This window comes from Caloenas nicobarica, chromosome 16 (genome assembly GCF_036013445.1).
Source record: "Caloenas nicobarica isolate bCalNic1 chromosome 16, bCalNic1.hap1, whole genome shotgun sequence".
NCBI lineage: Eukaryota > Metazoa > Chordata > Aves > Columbiformes > Columbidae > Caloenas > Caloenas nicobarica.
The window spans coordinates 85604-101301 of NC_088260.1; the positions used below are offsets into that span (position 1 = coordinate 85604).

At 38.7% G+C, this 15698-nt stretch overlaps 1 protein-coding gene across 2 annotated transcripts in view; it reads right to left on the reverse strand.

Moving 5' to 3' along the window:
• Positions 1 to 15698, reverse strand: part of GOLGA3 (golgin A3) — a 29706-nt gene that overhangs the window by 12146 nt on the left and 1862 nt on the right. Inside the window, exons 2-14 of one of the 2 annotated variants that reach the window (XM_065646186.1) lie at positions 15110 to 15471; positions 11517 to 11675; positions 10400 to 10512; positions 9217 to 9899; positions 7873 to 7984; positions 6967 to 7273; positions 6146 to 6348; positions 5635 to 5772; positions 4507 to 4668; positions 3364 to 3732; positions 2038 to 2115; positions 822 to 1085; positions 138 to 232 (exon numbers count right to left, since the gene is read on the reverse strand). In XM_065646186.1, coding sequence (XP_065502258.1) covers positions 138 to 232; positions 822 to 1085; positions 2038 to 2115; positions 3364 to 3732; positions 4507 to 4668; positions 5635 to 5772; positions 6146 to 6348; positions 6967 to 7273; positions 7873 to 7984; positions 9217 to 9899; positions 10400 to 10512; positions 11517 to 11675; positions 15110 to 15242 — 2816 coding nt within the window. In that variant the 5' untranslated portion in view covers positions 15243 to 15471. Of the gene's footprint in view, positions 1 to 137; positions 233 to 821; positions 1086 to 2037; positions 2116 to 3363; positions 3733 to 4506; positions 4669 to 5634; positions 5773 to 6145; positions 6349 to 6966; positions 7274 to 7872; positions 7985 to 9216; positions 9900 to 10399; positions 10513 to 11393; positions 11676 to 15109; positions 15472 to 15698 lie in introns of both variants that reach the window. The other variant, XM_065646185.1, reaches the window with a different exon arrangement.

Here is a 15698-nt window from a genome sequence, read left to right on the forward strand (position 1 = left end):
TGCCACGGATATGACTATGACTCTGGCTCAATTTCCCAGAGAAAAGACTGGGAATAGGAACAGAGTGACTACTAAAATGGTAAATACGTAAAACAGATGCTGTAGTTCTTTTGTCTGTGCTAAAAGAACAGACTTACTTTTTTGCTTCTTCTTGCATTTGTTCTACTTGTTGTTTTAATGCCTGATTTGCCTCAGCAAGAGATGCCATTTGTTCCTTATCAAACTGCAAAGACTTAAGAAGGAAAAAAGTAGCCATGAGAGTAAGAACACAAGCATGTTTGCTCTATGTTTTCTTATAAAAGAATAAGCACAAAATTTCAGAAATACTAACGCCTCTAAATGTATACTGTTCCAAGGCGCACTCGCTCTCCTTTCTCTTTCTCTTCTTTTTCTTCTTTAATTCTTCCCTTTGTGGCTACCACCATAACACGGTGGAGTAACAGTTGGACTCAGTGTTGCTTGTGGGTCCCTTCCAACTCAGGACATTCTATGATTCTATGACAACATGTATGAACAGAGTTCTATTTTGGCCTTTGCTCTTAGATGGAATTCACTTTGGGACCAAGGAAAGTGCTTCCACATCACACCTCTACCACTCCTGTAGCATGCTTCTCCCCACTTACTTACGTGACATGTTAATAAGCAATCACATATTTACAGAATTTTGGTAGCTATATGCTCAAATGTCTAGAAAGTATTAAATATGTAACCAAGAACCTTAGCTTGCAGGTTGTCAATCTGTTTATTTCCAAAGTTAACAGATACAGCAATATATCCTGGCTGTACCACTCTCAAAGTCCGAAGCTTAACACCTTCCATACCTGTAGGTGTGTTTCCATATCGTCTCGTTCTTTCTGCACTGACTGAAGATGATTTTCTATTTCCACCATCTGCTGGTGAACCCGAGATACTTCCTTCTGTAGTTTTGAATGTTCAGATTCGAGTGACTGTTTTTCTATCTGAATTTTCAGTAGCTCTTGTCTTAATTCTTTCACTTCTGAGTCCAGCCGTTTCTTTGTAGCTTTCAGTTCACTAATCAGCTGGTCCTTAGAACTTGCATCTCTTCGATAAGCTTCCACCATTACCTTAGAGAGAAGAGTTTCAAGAGGACAATGTCACCTCTGTTACAGCTTTACAAGTTTAAAAGTAATTTACTATAAAGTATTTACTGACATTATTTTAGTTGGGGGTGTCAACGAATACAAACCAGCATCACCTTCTGTAACATATTTACTCCATTTCAAAGATTTTTATGTAAGCTCATACATCAAACACCACTATGTATCAGCAGTTCTCAACCTCAGAGTAAAAGTGTTTATAGCAATATGGGATATTCCTCACATTCCTTATTGGACTGCACTAATTACATTCCATTTTTTTAAACTAAACTAATTGCAAAAAATTAACCCTCCCATGCACACAATTAATAACTTTTGCCATGACAAGAGGGCTTAACTGCGACTGACAATTTAAACAGCCTTCCCAAACCCCAACTTGACAAGCTAAAACAACATGTGGCATTAGGTTAATCAGCAATCAAGCAGTAAATTAATGGTGCCACCCTACACATAAGACATGTGCAACACTCATGACTGATCAATTTTAAATTACTGTTTCAAAAGTGTGTAAATTCAGAATAAAATTTGCAATAAAGCACTTAATTTCAACCCAATTACTGAAGCAACTATTGTTTTTCAAAGCTGCAGGAAAATGACAGCACTTGAAAATTTTTGAGTGCTTTTTGCAAAGAAAGCCTAGCACGAACAAACCAGAGAGAGATTTTATATGGCGGATCACTTGGCAAACTGCCTGAAGTCCAATGAAAGCATGAATTGGTTGGTGGATCTGCTTTTACGTTAGTTACAGGTAAAAATTCAACTGTATAAAATACAGAAACTGTATAATTACGTCACAAAGTTCTTTGGCACAGAAAATCGATTCAAGTTTCCATAAACCCCTCAGAAGTAAATGCCTTCGCTGTGAAAAACACGTATATTCCTTGGGTTTATTTCTTAGACATAGTATGCTTTTGCTCACCTTCTGCTGCAGGAACTGTTCCTTCACTTTTTGAACCTGTTTTTTAAGGCTGGCATTTTCTTGTTGCAGATTTTCCACCTGCCAGAAGAAAAAAACCAAACAAAACAAAACCCCAAAAAACCCCACAAACACTTCATTTTACACGCCAAACATCATATTCTATGTTATTTCAAGCAGTGACAGTATCTTTTGTTATTCCTGCACCAATTTCCTGATCTAATGAGGATCGTGTTTCTGACTAGGCATCTCAATGGTACTGGCAGACAACACTACAAGGTTTTATACAGAAATACATTCACTCAGGTCACCACAGAGTGAGCCTTGTCAACCCTCAGGACTGCATGAAGTCCCCTTAACATCCTGCCATTAAAGTTTTAGTATGCATCACTAGTGTACATATGTTGTATCCGGACGGCACCCATTCACATATACATGATGACCAAATGAAGAAACCAGCTGGTTCTTTGAAGGAAAAAAAAAAACCAAAACAACAAACCCACAACAGTCTTTATGTTAAGCGTGTTTCCGTAGTTCTTCAACACTTTATTGGTAATACTATCAAGTCCTATTACTATCTTCAGAAGAAATCTCTGAAGATTACCAGGCACTCATCATTACCAGGATTCAAAAAGAAAGCTCTTGTTATGCAGCTTGGATGCTCTAGAAGATACAGAGCATACATGACTATAAAACTAAGGTGTGAAAGGAAGAGTCACCAGAATTTAAAGCAGCCACAAAAAAGTAAGGATATGCATTAGGCTTGATCTTGTAAAGTAGTTCAGTGACTAGAAACGAGCCTCAGCTGCTATACAGCCATATGCAAAAGCAAACCCTGGTATACTGTTTCAAGAGAAAGGGCAAAATTAAACATGACCAAAGTACTGCATAAGGAAAATGTTTGGTTCACAGTGCCACAGAAAAGGAGCACCCAAAAAATTCACTTCCAAAAACATGACCTGTACTCAGAATTATAACTTTTAAAAACCAGTAGACTTTAGAAAGATGGTGGCTCTTGGAAACAGAATAAGATCCACCCCAGCTTCCCATCCCATACCACACGAGTGCATAAACATATGTAGATACTAAGGGATATTAAAGTGTAAACTCAGTAATGATTTAACAGGACATAAAGTGCCAGACAGTTTACCAACAGTGAAAGATGAGAGAACCGATTAAAATATTCCCGCTATCTGAATCTCACAACTACAGATGTATAGAAACTCACGTGTACCTATCTCCTCTCACGTAACTGACCCTATCACGTGCCTGTGGCAATACTTCCCTGCAATGGCTATTTTAAATAAGATGCTTTTAGGGATTCATTACCTGGCTTGATGTGATTGCCATTTCTTGTCTCAGCTGTTCCAAGATTTCTGATGCTACTTCTCTACCTTCTCCAAGGCACACTGCTCCTTTGTCCAGTTGCTCTTTGCTTGCTTTTGCTGCCTGCAGAGCTACTTCCAAGACAATCTTCTCATTCTGCAAATACTGGATCATGTCATCTTTAGAAGTAGCGTCACTTTGGAACTCTTCTAATCTGGCCTTTAGTTCATCAAACTGTGTTTGCAGGTCATCCAGGGACTGCTCTTTGGTGTGCAATGTCTCTTGGATCAGAGTGAATTGCTTCATTAGGTCTAGGTGTTCTTGCTGTAAAGATTCAAGCTGCAGATCTCGCTGATGCAAAGTCAACTTGACCTGAGAAGTATTTTAATATTAAATTCATACAAAAATGAATGTCATCTTTGCAAATGCTCTCCAATAAAAATAAAATATTTTAACTACTGTTTTAGCTTCTAGGAGAAAATAGCAGTTGAAAATATTTTTAACTTTCCTAAGCCATTTCTTCTATTTCCTCTAATTGCATTGATTGCCTCCTTCAGCATCTGTAATCTTACAGGCTAAGCAATGACCAGAATGACAAATGTAAAACATTCTTAAATAAGAGTCACAGTATTCTAAATTTTTATTTAAAAAATGTGTACACGGTAGTTATACTGGGTAAATTCAGCATTGCTAATGATAATGCCATATAATTACATGGAATATAACACTGAGCTATTACATCATCTCCTTCCAGCGCGTGACATGCTGCCTTTGTAATGTTGCAAGGTACAATGATATCCTGACTGCCTAACAACTTGGAACATGGATCTATGCTTCTGGTCTACACACAGAATAATCACATAAAGAATTCACTAAAAAAAAAAAAAAACCCACCACCAAACAAACAACAAGCCAACATCTACAAGACAGTAGTTCTGAAATTTCGAAAAAGTACTGTTAAAGAGATGGTTGAAAAAAGGGAGCCTTTTCACCTGGGACAGAGTGACTTTGATAAGGACTTCATTTTTGCAGCAATCTTTCGGGTTTTAAAAAACATTTAGAGCTCAGGTTCTATTTACTATTGCTTTTTCACCCATGTAAGCATTTCTCCCGAAACCCTTGGGAAATTGCTTAACAACACACTACCTGTTCCAATTCTTGCCCCAATATTGCTGCAGAATCAGCCATTTTCTGAAGCTGTTCTTTCTCATCCTCAAACTCCTCTAGTTTTCTCTGCAAGTCTTCTTCCACCATGGTTTTAGCCTCCTGGATTTGCATGAAGGCAGCTTCTTGATCCAACATGTCAGCCTGCACAGGAAGAGCAAGGAATAAACTTTTACAATTTCCACGGAGAGAAAGTGTGTCAAGAAAAAAAAAAAAAAAAAGAGGAAAATAAAAAAGAAAGTCATCAATAAATTTTCTAGAGAAAAGACAAAAGCACAAATTATTCTGATGTCTGTCTTACACAATTTTATGTCTTTACTGAAGTCACACACATTCACAGACTTAAGATACCACAAAATGACAGTGAATGTCTTGTATACTTGTGACAATCTGAATTCCTCTTAAATAACACCATGTCCTTTCTAAACTGATGAAACAAGATGTAAAGAAAAAGAATCTTTATTAATATTAAGCTGTTTGGAAAAAATTCTGAAACAAGAGAGATCCCTTGGATGCTGCAGCTACTCCGTGAAATAGCCATTCCTGTCATTTACACAACCACTATTAGTAATGCAGGAGATGGGGTGCTTCCACTAACCTGCCGCTTTACTGCCCTTTGAGACTTAGAAGCAGGAATGTCACTAAAATTCAATGGGATTTAAGGTTCTCTACTTTGAAAGTCAGCATACTGCACTTCAGATTTTACTCATCTTCTCTAACTGGAGGGCAGGAAGGACAAACCTGAGTACTGAGCAATTTCACACATTTAAGAAGCACTTTACTGACTTAATTCAACTTCCAATTAAGTTTTCTCTTGAAAAAGTTGGGCAAAGGAGAACATTTACATCCACCTTTAAAATTCAAATAGAAACAAATACCAGAGCTGAAAATGCAAGTATCATCTCAGAATGGGAAGCATATGGCCTTGCCACCTCTTACTGTTTGTCATGTCATGCATATTTACTTGATCTGAAATATTTACTGTTTTTATAAGGCAGCAGTTGAATTGATTCATAAGAATTTATGTTACTTTGCCAGAATATCCTTCAGGAAAACCTAAATATACAACCTAAACAGAACGTAATTCACGAACACCACCTACAACCGTACCTCAATATTTTGAAGCTGTGCTGCAATACGTTCCTTCTCTTTAATGGATCTGTGCTGGGTTTCAGTTAGCTGCTGAGACAGTGTCACATTCTCTAGTTTGAGATGTTCCAACATACCTGCTTGGGTCATTTGTCCAGCCTAAAAGAAGGAAAAAAAAAAAACCACCAACAAAACACACCACACCTATTAATACCAACAGTCAAAATTTGGCCAACAAATTTAAGAATTTTAGAAAAATATAATCACGTTGAATCTATCTGTGCCTTATGTCAACTACTACTGTCACGACACTACAGATCTTCATCCACAGAAAGCGTTTTGGTTAAATTTATGCCTCAGCCTTAATGTGAATTAATCTCATGATGAAAAAGAAAACACCATCCCTGCCTGCTCTCCACCTGACGTGAGACTGGGTCCCTTGCCCAAGCTCATAAACAGTGTCCTCTGGATAAAACAAACATGAAAGAAGAACAGATTATCAGTCCTCCCATATGCAAGTAAAGCATAATACCTGTATATTGGCCATCTCACTCTGCAGCCTGACACGGGCCTCCTGTGCCAGTACAAGCTGCTGCTGGTACCACTGCCGCACATTCTGGAGCGATGTGATTTCTGTTTCAGATGCCTTTAGCTTATTGGTCAGTGTGGTCCGTTCCAACTGAACCTTCTGAAGCTGGTTCTGCAAGGAAGCCAACTGCTGTCGCAGATCGTGAACTAGAAAAAGAAAAATAAAGAACCTGGACTGGTGTACTCCATTGTTCTATTTTTATGCACACGCTTTCAACAATTATTGCTATATTCATATTTTTTCTTTCTTTTTTCCCTTTCTTTTTGAACAAAAACTTATGTCTACTTACGTAAAGATTGTTTTTTCCTGCAAAAGTGAGGGGAAGTGCTAGAATACAAAGTATCAGGTCATAAGCAGGACAAAATTAAAATACATTAATCACTTCTATAAGTATTCAAAGTTCCTTAGAGGCAGAAAATATCAACTGACTGAAAATCAGGATGCAGGTATCTTGCTGTGTAAAGTCTTCATTAAAAACCAATATCTGTAAAATTTTCTAAAAACCATTAGTCCACTGTCAAACAGTTACTATACGAGATACTTCTGACTCCCTCTCCAGGCTGGCAGTGGCGGCTTGCAAATTGTAGCACTTCCGTGACACAAAATATAAAAACTATCATCTTAAAATTCAGACCATTTCATTAGTATGACATCAATGAAACATAAATTAAAATTCATTTTTCTTCCTGGACTTCAGAATTATGTTGAAATAAAATGATTTATGGAATAACAAATTTTAAAGATTGTCATTTATATCACCCCACCTGTGCTGTCTCTGGTGAGAACATTTTTTTGCATATCTTCCACCTTCAGCAGAAGTCTTTGGTACTGCTCCTCTGCTAACTGCAAATCATTATTTGAAGAAGCCAAACTAGCATTCTTTGCTTCCAAGGCATTTTGCAGGTCAGCCATTGCTCGTTCCAGATCCCAGCAAGACTGTTTTAATGTGGCCACTTCTGAGCTCAGAGATTCCTGCTTCTGCTGGCTGCTCTGGCTGTGCTCCATCTGTGCCTGAAGCTTCATGTTCAAAGCCGCAAGTTGGGCTTGTAGCTCAGTCTTCTCTTTGAGAGCCTGAACGTGTCCCAAAAAAATCAAAATACAGAAGTCTTAAGAGAAAATACATTAATGGCTGACTAAAGAAGATGCCCAGCAAAATGGCTTTGCTAAGGCAAAGACCACTGCTTGTAAAAAACTATTTTTTTAAAGTGACATCTCAGCAGGTATTTCAAACAATCAAAGAGAATACTGAGGAAAGCCTATACAAGATGTATAGCTTTGTATGTCAGTAATCATATCAGGATTTTTAATATAATACATGTTTCCACACACGAAAGAACACCACTTTCTAGTATATGTGTTATACCACCAATCAACACAAAGAGAAAATACAGCTATATGGACATAGCTAGCATTACTCTGGATTTATCGACTCTCCTTTAATTTGACTATTAAAAAAAAAATTTAAAGCCTTTGAAGGACTTTACTAACTTTATATTTCTCCTCCTAAGCATCCTTGTACTTGTCAAGTTTTATGCATTAGCTTCCTAACATATAACCTTATCCAGCAATATTTTGTTAAAACACAATTCCCACGTAATGAGCAGGAGGCTCTTGAAAATTAACATACTACTATAATTTGTTAAATACAGAAATTTAAATCCATTTTCTACCTGATTAGCTTCTAGTGAGAGCGCTTCTAGTTGCCCTTCAAGCCTCATCTTCTCCTTCAGAACCTGCAACATTTCATCATGAGTTCCTGCGACAGAGCTTTCCATAGAAACACTGGAGACAGAGACAGCACATAGACAGTTCAAGGGTTAGAATACAACAGTCACCTCGTTGGAAGAAAAGTGAAGCTGAAATTAAGAGGTACTCAGGCTCCACATGTGACCTAGAATTTGGACATTTTTTCTGGCCTTATGATGGATCCAGAACATAGTTATTACCCAAAGAGATAAAGAAATTTTATTAATGCTAAGGTTTTATACATCAGTTTCCTATACTTGCAGCGACTACAATCTAGTGTGGCAGCCAAATGTTCGCTATTTTATACAAGTGCAATGGTTGACTTCACTGTATTCTGTATCTGCATATCCCTTTACAGGCAGACAAATGAGAGCACAAAATTTCCACAACTACTGTCTGCAATGTCTGCTTTAATATCAAAGTGCCTGAGAAATACCAAGAGCTGCTGCAATAGAAGAACAGGTATTTGGTATAAGGGATTCCTTATGCTCCTTCCCTGATGTACAGCCAGGAGGCTCGAGAAAAAGGGCAAGATCTTCTCCTCCCTCTCATTCCTATAAGAATTAAGTCTAAGCTGGAATAACTGTCAACAACTGATTTTACCTTAACATCTGGGGGCATCACACTTCATTCCAAAGAAGGGGAAAAAAAAAGGGAAATTTCTAAGTTAGCATGTGTGCTATAATAAAGCATGTGTGCTAGATAAAACATGTATCTCCAGACAACTGATAAAAAAAACCAACTGCACTTTTAAGGGCTTCACCAGTTACACACTCACTTCCTGGATCACAGTTTAATATGTACCATAAATCTCATTCTAAAGAGCTGAAGAGGATAAGAGCATGTAGGACAAGACTCTTGGCCTTTCACAACTATTTGAGGTCTAAAAGGTATGTGTGTAGATCAGGAAAAGGACTATAACAAATATCACTGAGTCAGTCAGGTCTACACTTCCAGACTTTAAAGACCAATGCCACATCAGTGATTCAGTGATTTTCCCAAGCAAATGCAGATCGAAGCAGGTGCTAGCAGAACATTTAACACACACTATTAGTGCTAAAGACATCTTTCTCTAAACAGACACTTTGTAAATAGGTACTCAAATGATGTGACCTTTCAGTTTCTTTCAGAATCTGTATGTTAACAACAGATTTGATCACAATGAATATAAGTTTTAAAAAGTTAGTAGAGGGTAAGAGTCATAAGCTGCCTATTCTAATAAAGTATAATGCTTAACAATGGCCTCACTGTACAGTGATCTCTCTTACCTGCTAGAAATGCTCTCTCTCCTGCTCCGTACTTCCCCATTAACTTCTTGCTCTTGGGCTTGACGCTCCACTGCTGCAGCCCGTAGCACCTCACTGATGGAAGGAAATTGCCCCATTGCATCAGGATGTATCTTCTGACCATTTATTGTATATGGAATACCCTGCCTGACTTCTGCATTCTGTGAGCTGTTATACAGCCCTCTTCCTGACACGCTGCTGTAGGTAGAGCTGTCACTCTCGTTTCCATCCAGCCTCATTCCTGCTTCACTCCCATCTATCTCTGAAATGACATCTCCTGCCAAGGAGGAATTCTCTATTCGATCATCTGTGTCAGAGGGCAGACTAATCTCAGAAACAACTGATGCTGGACCACTTCTGCTTTGCTTCAGAGTCCCACTAGATAAATCGGTAGCCACAAAATTCCCAGTAGCGTCTCCAGAGCCTGATTCTTCAGTTCTGTAGTCGGCCAAAGATCGGATCTTACTGGGCTTCAATTTTGCACTTCTTCTCTCTTTTGAGGATGCTGGAAGTCCCAAGCTACCCAGTTTTGGCCCCCTAGGGACACTGGTCCGCAAAAAGGAGTATTCTTTCGTCATTGCTACAGTGCTAGCTCTTGGCAAGATTTCTGGATTTAACATCAGCTCAGGATCTAGGGTGCTGGAGGGACGGGTTTTGGATGTAGACTGAATAAACAAAAAGAAGTCAAGAGTCAACAATAAATTCCAGAATGCTATGACTGAACTAGCAAAGACTCATTTTGCTGTAGAACTCCATAGGTAAAGCTCTGCAGTTTTACATTAATATTTAAATATATGCACCATCTCATAAACAAGGTAAATTCCATCAGCAATCAACCCCATCAAGGCTCAGTATATGTATGTTGAAAATGATCAAGGTAGACTCCAAGAGCTAAGCGAAAAATATAGGAAAAAATCGATCATTCAGGTTACTTAAGGTTTGGGTTTGTTTTTTCCTCCCCCTGTTGTAAGTAGCACCAAATGGTACATTACCCATGAGGTAACAGAGAACGAAATTTTGCATGTCCAGAAGAAAAAAAAACCACAACACTTTCTCACATTTGAGAAAGCTACTGAATGTTCAAAGCAGAGAAAACAGTAATTTAGAGCACAGAAAGGATAAAGTTTTTAAGCTGCTCAACAACACACTGTTGTGCGGTACTCACGCGTTCTTGATGTCTCTTCACTCTGTATTGTTTGAGCTGTTCTTCTAGCCGTCTTCTGGCTTGAAGTCTTATTTGTTCTTCTTTCTCCAATGGGAGTGAAGACTCTACTGAGCCTGTAAGTGAAATACATCTTTACAGTCAAAGAGAAAACTCTCGCACAGGCAAATCCAAAGCAAAAGGAAAGAGCCCCATCTCCCATCAGCAACATGCTTCATGCTTAAGCCAGGAACGCAAGGAAAGCCCGTTAGCATGCACCTCAGAATACCCTCTTCTAATATATCCCTCTGTAAGAATTGATAAAGCCTGTGTATTTCCATTGCTCAATTTGCAAATGCTGTAGTTCCTCCATGTGTATATGACAAGAGATTACACAGCAAGAACGAAACTATTGCTGTCATTTAATCTCACTTGTCCTGCACTTCCAACAGCACTGCAATTATAAAACTAAGACAGACCTACGCAGTCCACTCATTCCCTAGAGGTCAGAAAAAGATGTTCCCTAGATAGATTTTCTTTCTTTTTGTTAACTCACATTAAATCCTTCCCATAGCAGCAGGCTTTTTCAAAACATTATTTCAGAGAACTCCTGCAGTAGTAGACACCTTAATATAAAGGCTTCTCCCTTCTCTCACCATTATTGCTCTTCCCTTCTCCCCTTTACTACTTAGCTTAAAATCACCTGGTTCTGCTGTGCTTTTTTTTAACGTCACCTGTCACTCGTAATAATCAAGAAGATTAGAATAGCTTCAGCCCCAGAAAGCATAAATTGCCCTCCAGCATAAGAACAATTTTTAAATGGTAGGGCACGTGCCTTAGCTGTAGCAGATGGTGGTTTACTGAAACAAAATGAATTGTCGTTCAAAGTAAAAGCTTACTGCAAAAATGAAGTTTAGTCCAAGCTTAAATGATGTTATAGAATTCTAGAGCCAGGCTCAGAGTGAAAAGCTTTATGCAGCAGGAGAAAGCAGGGGCACCACCGTAAACAGATGCTTACACAATTCAGTTTCTTGCATGGGAAGACTTAGTTTGAGAGACTGCAAAGCTTCTTTTCTAAGAACTATGCCCTCAGCACTAGTTCCCTGAGACTTCCTTAGGCTGTCATGGAAACCAGTCACACCTGGGGACGACTCTTGACCCTGCGCATTGCTGGTGGGGTTAAAAGATACAGGAGAGTCGGGGAAGAGCGACTCTGGCCCATTCTGATAGGTGTCCACTTTGCTGTATATCTCCAGACTTCCCTCTTCATTTGGCACTTCGTTGACATCAATGATGGTAGCTGGAAAAGAAAGTTTCACTGACTTACACTCTAAGCCACCACATTTATCTTCACATCTCCAGCGAAATACAATGCCATCGCTATTGCCTTCAGACTGGAAGAATATGGAAATTGCAAGTGACAGCATCTGGCAGGAGGAAATTCATAAAGGATTGCTGATTCTTCATTTAAAAATACCAGAACAAGTACCTTTCATTTGCTTTACTACGTTGCCTTCAAGCAAGACCTCAAAAGCAATCGTAAAATATCTTCAAAACCTCACATGGGTTTTTAAATCATGTTAGGTTTAGAAGTACGAAACGCTGAGTTTAAGCAACATGATCTGTGTCACACCGAGTGGCAACCTACTACAAATAAGATTCAGGAACTGTGGGCCTGTGCCGAATGATTCAGCTATTTGCTATGCTGCCGGGCACCCAGCGAAAGCAGACACCATCCTGACTTCCAGCCTGGGCCAAGCAGAGTTTCTCAATTTTAAACTGAATTTAAATTTTTCAAATAGAACATCTTCATCAAGAGTACAGTAGCAAAGCTCACATATCAAAATAATAAATCTACCAATTAAAAGGCAATTCAAGCACCACTTTAACACAAAATTTATCCCCACTTATTAGGACATTCTATGATTCTGTGATTTGATTTTTCTTTTCCATCAGGAAAAATGCATCTTCAAAACCTAATTCAACACTTCCCAGGTTTATGCTTTGCATTTGTCATACATTTCTACTTCACTCAGTTGGGGGCGCATTACATTTATGAAGCTGCTGTTGGAACAAAACCATGTTTCTAACTTAAAATGCATTATTATAGATCTCAAATGAGCAGGGCCACTGTCTTTCTGTTCATTCCCACATCATGTATCACTGGAGTAACTGGAACTCATTGGAATAACATGGAAGATTCCTTTTTTTTTCCAAAAAGATGTTTGAAAATATTTAACATTTATGGCCACAAAGTATTTGCAAGTGGAAAAAAAAAAAAAATCAAGTTTCCTCTTTCTATTTATCCCTTCTCTCAGAGCTACAGACTTGAATAAGCAGTTTGTTGTTTTTTCTTTTTTTAAAGTCTGGTCAAAGATGATGGGGGGAGAAAAGAAAAAAAAAAAAAAAAAAAAAAAAAGGAAGAAACCACACCCCACACCTCCCCCCCGGCCCCGCAACACAACAAACCAGACCTGAGAAACAGATACTCCCAAAACTAAATGTTTCTAAGATTCATATGCAGAATTATTCTGTAACCAGGAAGTTGACTACAACAATTAAATAAAACTTCAGTTATTGATTTAGACCAGACCATTAACATATTGCTGTTAAACTTTTTCCCCCATATAATGAATCACTACAAAATTCTGAAAGCAAAACAATTCCAGAATAAAGCTATTGTCATTCATGTATGTGGAGAACATCAAAGTGCATCCTGAACTTAAATAAACCAAGTTACAGGTAGGAAGAAAGGACTGTTTTCCCTTTTGTCATCAAAGAAAGCAAAACATTTCAAGTACAGTCGACTTTCACTTTAGAGTATTTTAAAGAGGAAAAGATAAATTTCCACTCCCAACCATTTGTTCCCACCTCTGTGGTGCATCCTCCCTTAAGCCATCACAGATGTCAGCACAGTGAACCAGCTCAGAGGAAACTGAATAAGGAAACTGAATGTGGGTAAAAAGTTTTCGGCCTTAGGCGGCCAAAACACTTCATCTCTCTAAGATTTTAATTAAAACACTTTCGAGTATCTTATTTGTCACACACACAACCTTTTCAGGGCATTTTAGCCTAAATCAGTTCTCTGATTTAGTTCACCGCATGGTCACAAAAACACTTGGAGGCACAATGGAAGGGATGCAAAGAAGGACAGAGGATGTGACTTCTTTTTTAATGACTGACCAAAATTAGAGTTTAAGGCATTTTAAAAGATAGTCAAAACCAAACTTAAAATAAACGTTAGTGCCAAGAACAGCCACAAGAAGCCAAAAAGATACCTCGCATATTCAGAAACATTGCTTCTGCCTGTCTTTTGGAAACCTGTATCAGGTTTATACTTTATTTACATTTTTATCTTCATAACTCTGAGTGGTACATATAGATAAGAGATGCTGGAGCAAAATTCTGGAGGAACAGTTTCCTGGCAACTTCCTGAGGCCATAAGACACTCAGAATCTAAACGCTGCCTTGAACTAAAGTAATTTAATTGCAGTAGCGTCACTACAACCGCGGTCTTTTTAGAACAGTGGAGGAGGAGATGCAGTTAAACTGAAAACAGTAAAGAGACTATCTGTTTGTAAGCCACAATTCAATCGTTTGGATGAGGTCCAATACAGAAGACTGGAATGTGTGATCTCCAACTTCGTCAAAAATGAATGAATCATCATATAACTACACTCTGCCAGTTTGATAACACGCAGTGTAAGAACTGCAAATAAAGTCTCAAGCCTCCACTTTCCTGTACGCGATAAGATGACAAATCTGCAGTAGGAAAGGAGGGTGGAAGGCCAACAACTTCATCACGCGATCGCCTCCTTTTACGTAAGGAACCTGTGTACTTTCATGTATCTACACGGCTGCAACATTTACATTCCCTCCACCCATCTACCACTACATGCTTATATACCAACATATCTTCAGTTACCTGTAGGGGAAACACAGATTTCAATGCAATTCAAGGAGAAGATTTTCCCAAGGAAAGCAGTTAAATAGCGGAATGTGTAGAGAGGCTGTTGAACCTCCCTCTCTGGAGATTTTCAGAATTCAACAGGGGAAGGCTCTGAGCGACCTGATCCAGCTTCAAAACTAGGTCTGCTCTGTGCATGAGGTTGGACTAGATGACCCACGGAGGTCCCTTCCAACCTAAGTCTGATTCTGTGACCTACTCGGACCTGCGGTCTCTTAAGTTTCTTGTAAACAGCTGCACAATTAATTTATTTTAGAGCTTGTCTACTGATAAAAGTTATTTTGAGATAATTTGGACAGTACATGCCAACATTTCTCTTCCATAAATGGCAGTTTAGAGAGACTTGGAGTACATCTGGATTTTTACCTAATCGATTTATTAGGAAAATTTATTTTGCCAGAATAAATACTCCAGTGATGATCTTACTCCACAACAGTAACTGCAGAATTATTAGTTCCAGTAATTTCAGGTATATACTCTTGGAAACACTATCAGAAGACAGATTAACGCCCTGAGCAGCACATACCCAACTGATAGCCAATAGTACTTAAGAGTTTGGTTTCGTTTCGAAAGAATAAGTTTTAAAACAAAAGAGAATCTTGCCATACAGAGAGCCATAACCTTCAAGCTTGCTTAAAACTGCTGTACAAGAAATTCCTGACCTCAAGAAAAAAAGTCCTTCAGCATCACCTGAACAACAAAATAGGTAGTTGTAGAGAAGCCTAGGTAAGAGCAGGAAACAATTTGGTGCATATGAAGTAACTTACTGTTAATTTCATCTGTTGTAACTGGCAAATCTGACTTGGCGTTACGATCCAGAAGTTCTTCAGAACTGCTAGAGGCCCCATTACTGCTTCTGTTGTCCAAGTGAATGTCCTGCTGGACAGATGAGGAGTCCATGGTAGAAACAATCCAGATCCCTGGAAAGTTTTTCTTCCAAATAATTTTCCGCCAAGTGAACTACCAAGTCCTGTTTCTCTCCATCAGCAACAACAGCATCGAGATGTTCCACAGGAGCACAGCTGTCTACAGCTTTACAGCTGTTGGTGTGCAGCACGCAGCCGGTAATTCCAGGAGATCATGAAAACAGCTTGCGGGCAAAGCTGTAATCACCAAGGAGCTGCATTCTCTAGAAGCAAAACGTAGTACATTTACAAACATTTCTCAGAGCTTTGAAAATGAGTTAAAAAGCAAACAGTGCCCACAGATTACCCACCAGCCCAACTACAACAAACAGAAACAGGACATGGGGTAATAACAGAGACAATGAAACACAACAGGTATCCAGCTTTTGTGAATAAGTAGCGATCTATTTAACAGCTTTTTTAGAACTTACTTTTTTTAGTAGCATTGACA